Source organism: Sceloporus undulatus, chromosome 7 (genome assembly GCF_019175285.1).
Source record: "Sceloporus undulatus isolate JIND9_A2432 ecotype Alabama chromosome 7, SceUnd_v1.1, whole genome shotgun sequence".
Classification (NCBI taxonomy): domain Eukaryota; kingdom Metazoa; phylum Chordata; class Lepidosauria; order Squamata; family Phrynosomatidae; genus Sceloporus; species Sceloporus undulatus.
The window spans coordinates 45,492,990-45,500,060 of NC_056528.1; the positions used below are offsets into that span (position 1 = coordinate 45,492,990).

The window sequence follows — 7,071 nt, forward strand, 5'->3', positions numbered from 1 at the left end:
AATTTACTCATTAGATTCTCCTGGAGTTCCACCAAGTGCTAATGCACACCAGCTCTTCAAAGGCTTTAGTTTTGTTGCAACTACTGCCATCGAAGACCACAAAATCTCCCCTTTCAACAATATATTGCCAATAGTACAGGTAACTTCTCTATGCATACATAATTATTGAAACTATAAATTCTGATTTGTATAGTGTTAAGACTTATAAAAATTGCTTGCACAATTGCTTACACATAACATACTGAGTTTATGTGTTGTGATATTTGTTGTCCCTTGCCTTGATCCACAGGGAGAGGCAGAGAAGAAATAAATATTATTATGATTGTTGTTATTATTAACAGCAATTTATTGTAATTGTCTGGATTAACATTTTCTAACGATGGCAGATTTAAAGCAAGCTAGTTTCAGTAACTGATTGGGAAACAACTTATTTGATGCTAAATGTTAACAACAGTTTAGCCCCTTTCAGGTGTTTGAATAATATATGAAGGCACACTACACCTCTTCTCTATACCCCATACCCAGCCATTTCCTCAGATCCTGACCTTGCTTTGTAGCTTAGTTGCAAGATCTGTGGTTGCAGGGACTGAGGGCAACATGGTGCCAACATGTCTTCACACATCAAAAAATATTTAATGGGGCTTTAGTCAGCATGACAAATTGGTTAGAAGACAGCTCCTGAATGCCTTCTCTCTTTTGGCTTATGGCAAGAGAATAGGGATGGGAACTGCTATACCTCATTCCTGCATGTTCTTATGGTACCAAACCCAGGATGGGCAACTGTTGAGAGGGCAGTTGCTGTTTCCCCCATTCTCAATGCCTCCCCACCATCACATTTGGGTGTGCTTGAAGTAGCATAACATCACTTCCAGCTGCCATTTTGGCTGATTTTAAGCCTTTTCATGTTTTTTCAAGAGGGTTTGGGAGTGACGAGTTTGGGGTGGTGGTGTGGAAGAGGTAAACAATCATATTTGTGGCTGGTTTTGGGGTGTTTGGGGCTTAATTTTGGGTTAAATGTGGCCCCAAAATCTCTATGTAAAAAAAAAAAAAGGGAGCTGGGCTGCTCCTTGGGGTCCCAAGGGCTGCATGCAGTCCCTGGGCTACTTTTCCCATTCCGGCATTAAAGTATGATACAATATGTGAACATAGCCAGTGTCAAAAATATTTATGGGAGAGAAATATGCCCTCTCACTGCCTCACCCTCATGAACAAAGCCAAAACTTGGGCTGGCTTGTGTTTTTCAACTATTGAAAGCTTTGAACTGTCAAACGTATTTGTAGTTAATTAGGAGGAATAAACAGTTGGCCTTGTCTGTTTGCCAGAACCATGTCTTGTTTCTTCTCATTGTTCTTTCTTTTCTTCTCTGATCAAATTACTAAAGCAGCTAATTAATAATTCTAAAATATATTTGGCATATTGAGTTAGATAAAGACTAATTCATTTATTTCTCATTCATTTCAGTCCATCCACTCTGATTAAATCTGGATCCAACCCAATATGTCTGAGAATTGTTGGATCTCTTATTCCAGTGTATTAATAATACTTTTATTTTAAAAATAAAAAATAGTTTATGTTTGCTTTCAGCAACTTCATGGGAACAGTGCATTATTCACAGATGCTTATGAACTCAAGGAGGACATTGGTGTTGGCTCCTACTCAGTGTGTAAGCGTTGTATTCATATAGCTTCCAACATGGAATTTGCTGTGAAGGTATGTATTAAATTCTTCTTTTTGCTGTAGATGCTATGAATACACAATTATTTTGGTCAAAGGCCGTAAATAAATTTACAGTAACAATACTAATACACAATTTAAATATTCACAGCAACCTATGTAGAATTTACCATGTTCATGAAATGCTTTCTAGTTCCTTTAGATTTTACTTCAATAATGCAGTGATTTTAACAGTCAGCATGTATAAAACATAATCCTGTCATTTAATTGTTCTGGAGTAATCTTTTTATAAGATTGTCAGTTGTAGATTTTGCAATAAATAATTGTGTTTCATGATAAGATCAGGGGAATGTAGGGATCTTCCCAGATCTCTCAGCGGCTTTATTTGCTGTAAGGCTTTTATTTGGAATCGGCCTTTAATGACAAGAGTAGATTAAATTCATTACTGTCATTTAATAAAGTGTTTGATTTAATATTGTGTAATGTTTTCATACCATTTTCTCTTTCTAGATAATTGACAAAAGTAAGAGAGATCCCTCTGAAGAAATTGAGATTTTGATGCGTTATGGACAGCACCCAAATATTATTACTTTAAAAGATGTATGTATTATGACTGGTTTCTGAAATAGTGTGTCATCTGTTTATGCTGAGGCAGTAAAGCAATGTCTTAACATTTTCCCACTAACATATATATGTATATACACACACAGACACACACATACACAAACCCTTTCTGATAACTTTGAGGACATACTGAGTATTTCAGTGCATTTCATTGTACTTCGTTTTAGAAGGGTTCATCAGCCCTTCCTGGATAAGGAATAGTATAGTCTCATACTTGATAGTACAGGTTCAGTCTTTCTTGAGTCTCCAAAATGCTTGGGACCAGAAGTATTTTGGATTTTGGAATATTTGCATATATAATGAGATAGCTTGGAGATGGGACCCAAGTTTAAACATGAAATTAATTTATGTTTTGTATACACCTTATACACACACCCGGATGTAATTTTATACACAATATTTTTTTTTTCAAGAAACAAAATTTGTGTTCATTAAACCACCGGAAAGCAAAGGTGTCACCATTTCAGCCATCCATGTGGACAATTGTGATGTGTGGATGAGCATCCCAACCAGAAGACTAAGTTTAGAGTGTAGGCCAGTAAATCACAACTTATTTATTTCACATGCATCCCCAGTTCTTGTTTTCACATACCTTGGTTCAGAGTTACTCATGAGTGTTGCTAAACTTTGTTAAAATGAACATAGCAATGCTTCTGTACTCACTTTGAAAAACCCCAGTTACTCAACATTATTAAATTTTTCAGGTATATGATGATGGTAAATATATCTATCTTGTCACCGAATTGATGAAGGGAGGTGAGCTACTGGATCGTATTCTCAGACAAAAGTATTTTTCCGAACGGGAAGCAAGTGCTGTGTTGTATACTATCGCTAAAACAGTAGACTATCTTCATTGTCAAGGAGTAAGTTGTGCACATTCTGAGTATCCTCCCTGTTGTGAAGTAATTGTATTCCTATACATAAAATATTTTAAGGAGGATTAGTGTTTTGGTTGAATATCTAAACAACATATTACTCTGTATTATAACCAATGCTGAGTAGAATATATGCATGTGAGCAATTAAGTAACTGAAGGGTTTAAAGTTTCATAAAGCAGAAATTTTACTTCCAGATCTGTAAGTGCAACAGTATTTATTTGCTGATCACTTTAATTTGGTACAGTATTTTGAAGGAGCAGAGAACTTTTTTCTTTTTTTAAAACCTTCACTGCAATTGAACAAATTAAGCCAGGGACCTGTTAGTAAGGTTTAGATTGGATTTGCATTGTAAATTATTTGTGTCCTTTTGTTTCTGTGTTTTTAAAGGTAGTGCATCGAGATCTTAAGCCCAGTAATATTTTATATATGGATGATTCCAATAATGCTGATTCCATCAGGATTTGTGATTTTGGTTTTGCCAAACAGCTGCGAGGAGAGAACGGGCTTCTCTTAACTCCATGTTACACTGCCAACTTCGTAGCACCAGAGGTATGCAATTTCCTGTATATTTTTGAGCATGTGTTGACATCTCAAGAAAGCAGTTACATCATAAGATCTATTTCCCTTGTATGTTATCTTTTAATAGAAAAACGGAATAGTCTGCTATCTTTTCCCCACATGTTTACTTATTTACCACGTTTATACAGACCTGTTCTCATAACTCATCTTGATAAAGCTTTACAAAATAAATTGATAAGGAATAGAACATACTTTCAACATGTTGAAGCTGAAGCACATGCACAAAGCCAGATTCTAAATCATTACTGACTAAATTGAAATTGTCATGAGAGTGGGACATTGCAGAAAAGGAAGCTGCTGTGTTTAAATATAAATGTTGCATATTTCTTCAGTTTTCTCTAAATCATTTGATTTTTAGTTAGGGCTTTCCAATGATAGACTTTCAGACAGTCATCTGTACCCTTTGTTATCTAGGTTCTCATGAGACAGGGATATGATGCTGCTTGTGATATATGGAGTCTGGGTGTCCTCCTTTATACCATGTTGGCAGGGTAAGGAGTATCTTTTTACCCTGAATGTTGCTTGCATTCAGAACCTGTTATTCTTCTGTTTCCTGGCATTATCATGTTGCTTATCATTTACTATGAAATCTGACAGCTCATAACGAATAGGCTTGGCAATACTTTTTAAAAGGAGTCAAGTTTGCTATGCTGGAAAAGCAATATTGAGGTAACATTAATAGAAGGTAGTTTATTGTTTTCTCTCACACACTCTCTTTCTCTTTCTTTTTCTTTTTAACACTGAAATCCAGGTATACTCCTTTTGCCAATGGTCCCAATGACACCCCCGAGGAGATCCTGTTACGAATAGGCAGTGGAAATTTTTCTCTAAGTGGAGGCAACTGGGACACTGTTTCAGATGCAGCAAAGGTGCAAATGTACTTTATCTTATAAAGAAGGGATGGGCAGGTGCAGGAGCTGATTTTGGTCACCATGGCAGGCCACAGCCCACCATAAATCTGCTATGAAAAGGGCATTGGTTGTGACTTCTGGGATTGGCATGGCCTTTTTACAGTTTTGGGCAACACCACGGGAGGTTTGCCAAACATCATTCCCCATGTTTGGGGGTAAAAGTATTCTTTGGAAAAAATGGAGTGAGTTGAGAGGCTTTGCAAGGTGTCAAGGAAAGCCTGGGCTTTTGTGAAGAAAAAGCACCTGAGGAGCTGCTGCATGTGGGCTGCAGACAGAGAATTCCCACTGCGTAAAGTGTAAGATTCAGTTACCTTTTATATTAAAAACAGTTGAATAACGTTTCTGACCAGTTAAATTCGGAATTCAAAATCTGCAGCAAATCTGGATAAAAACGTTTAATGCCCTTCTGCACATATATTTGAAAGTTGTACCTTGAGAACCATTAAGAATCTATTTTATGATTCTTTATCTGTGCTCGACAGATCACTTTGGTTCCTCTAAATTTTGTTTTCAGAGTATTTATATGGCAGATGTGGCCAAGGAACCTGGTTTGCAATTATTGCCACCTTGAATCCCATGCCAGGAGAAAGGTGGGATTTAAATATATAAAATAAATAAATAGATAAACTCCTAGTGCACAAAGCTAAGTTTTTCAAATCATCCTAAATGTAATTTATCTTGGCCTTTAATTATTCTGTTATGTTTCTTTGACACATGATGGTTAGGTTGGTTTGTTTTTTTTTAACTCTGGAGCTATTTCTGAAATTGTATGTTTACGTTTAGACTATAGCGGCACAGTTTAAACTATAGGATTTTACAACAATGTGAAAAGTCTTACTAAAGAATAAAATAAATGCAAAGCAATGTTGGTATTAATCACATATAGAATATCCCTTTAATCTCCTTTTAAAAGGTTGCAGTTTACAACCAGCGAATGACAACCTAATTCTGAAAGAATTACACTAAATTTATGGAACTCTATTTAGACTTTAATTACCAAATCTTAAGCAGATGTAAATATTCCCAATATTATAGCTCTCATTACATTTGTACCAAACCTAAGTGGATTATAGAGATGGGCAAAAGCAATGTTGTTGTTGTATATGCATGTGACAGAGCCTCTGCAGAAGGAGCTCCTACTCACTGTGTAAAGAGGAGCTCCATTATTTGCGATGAACAAATAATGGAGCTCTGAAATGGTGGATGTTCAGTTGGTGTTAACTTCCTTTGTTGTTGAATTATTTTGGACTAACAATAGCTTGAACAGAAAATTCACTAAAGTTATTTTATGAAGAGTCAGGTTCAACTCTCCCCCTGAGATTTGGTTGTAATAGTTGTATCTGCTTAATATACTTTTGTCCAGGATTTGCTATCTCATATGCTACATGTAGATCCACATCAGCGATATACTGCAGAGCAAGTTCTTAAACATTCATGGATATCCTGCAGGGACCAGTTGCCACATTATCAGCTAAATAGACAAGATGCACCACATTTAGTAAAGGTAAAACTGATGACCGACCAGTTTTTGATTACCTGTAGAAAACCTGTTTGTGTGACTGATGGAAGGAAACATGATGATTTCTTTTGACATCCTTGTTTTCTAGGGAGCTATGGCTGCCACATATTCTGCACTGAATAACAAGACATTTCAGCCTGTGTTGGAGCCTGTCGCAGCTTCAAGCTTAGCTCAACGGCGGAGCATGAAAAAGCTAACGTCAACAGACTTATAGATCCACTGAGGCACTTGGCCAAAGTGGAGCAGGGGGGAAAATCCAATAAGTAGCTCTTTATCTGCTGGGCCTGTGATTTAAAAGGCATACACATGTTCCTTCTGCACTACTTGAATTCTGTTGAAGAAAGGAGAAAAATGTCCATAGGTTCAGATGGATTCATAATGCTTTTTGCAGGAAGTGTAAGTGGTTCATTTGAAGCAAAGCATCAGGGTACATCACAACGATCATGAGGAGTTTCTGTACACAGTCCTTTTCAGAGACCTATTACATTGTGTTAATACTTTTAAATACTGTATAGTTTTTGCCCAGTTTATTAAAAATGGTTTAGGGGACCATAGACACTGCTTCAGGTTGTAAATTTAAAACTGAAAAAAAAAAAGTCAGTGTTTAGTATTTTTGCTATTTGGCCCTATTGTAAAGAGGAAAAAAATGATTAAACTTATGTGCTATAGTTTTGTAAATCCGTTCCTTTACCAATGGACTCCATTCACTTAACTCATTGGTACAACAAGACAAAAACAACAGAAAAGGATATGCCAGTGCAAAACGTACAAGTGCTGAAATGGAAAACCTAGAGCTGCCTGGTGCTAGGCAATTGAAGAAAGTGTACAAAAGGAATTGGCTGTGAACCTGCACTTCAGTTATAGTATGAAAGCCATCATTAGAACT

At 36.5% G+C, this 7,071-nt stretch overlaps 1 protein-coding gene across 3 annotated transcripts in view; it reads left to right on the forward strand.

The window, feature by feature from the left end:
- The window catches only part of RPS6KA6 (ribosomal protein S6 kinase A6), a 45,815-nt gene extending 38,962 nt beyond the window's left edge, over positions 1-6,853 (forward strand). For 2 of the 3 annotated variants that reach the window (XM_042480486.1, XM_042480487.1), the window contains exons 14-22: positions 15-139; positions 1,585-1,710; positions 2,185-2,274; positions 3,003-3,161; positions 3,564-3,725; positions 4,170-4,246; positions 4,507-4,624; positions 6,030-6,170; positions 6,274-6,853. In XM_042480486.1, coding sequence (XP_042336420.1) covers positions 15-139; positions 1,585-1,710; positions 2,185-2,274; positions 3,003-3,161; positions 3,564-3,725; positions 4,170-4,246; positions 4,507-4,624; positions 6,030-6,170; positions 6,274-6,399 — 1,124 coding nt within the window. In that variant the 3' untranslated portion in view covers positions 6,400-6,853. Of the gene's footprint in view, positions 1-14; positions 140-1,584; positions 1,711-2,184; positions 2,275-3,002; positions 3,162-3,563; positions 3,726-4,169; positions 4,247-4,506; positions 4,625-6,029; positions 6,171-6,273 lie in introns of those variants that run through there. The other variant, XR_006105108.1, reaches the window with a different exon arrangement.
- Positions 6,854-7,071: the final 218 nt, after the last annotated feature.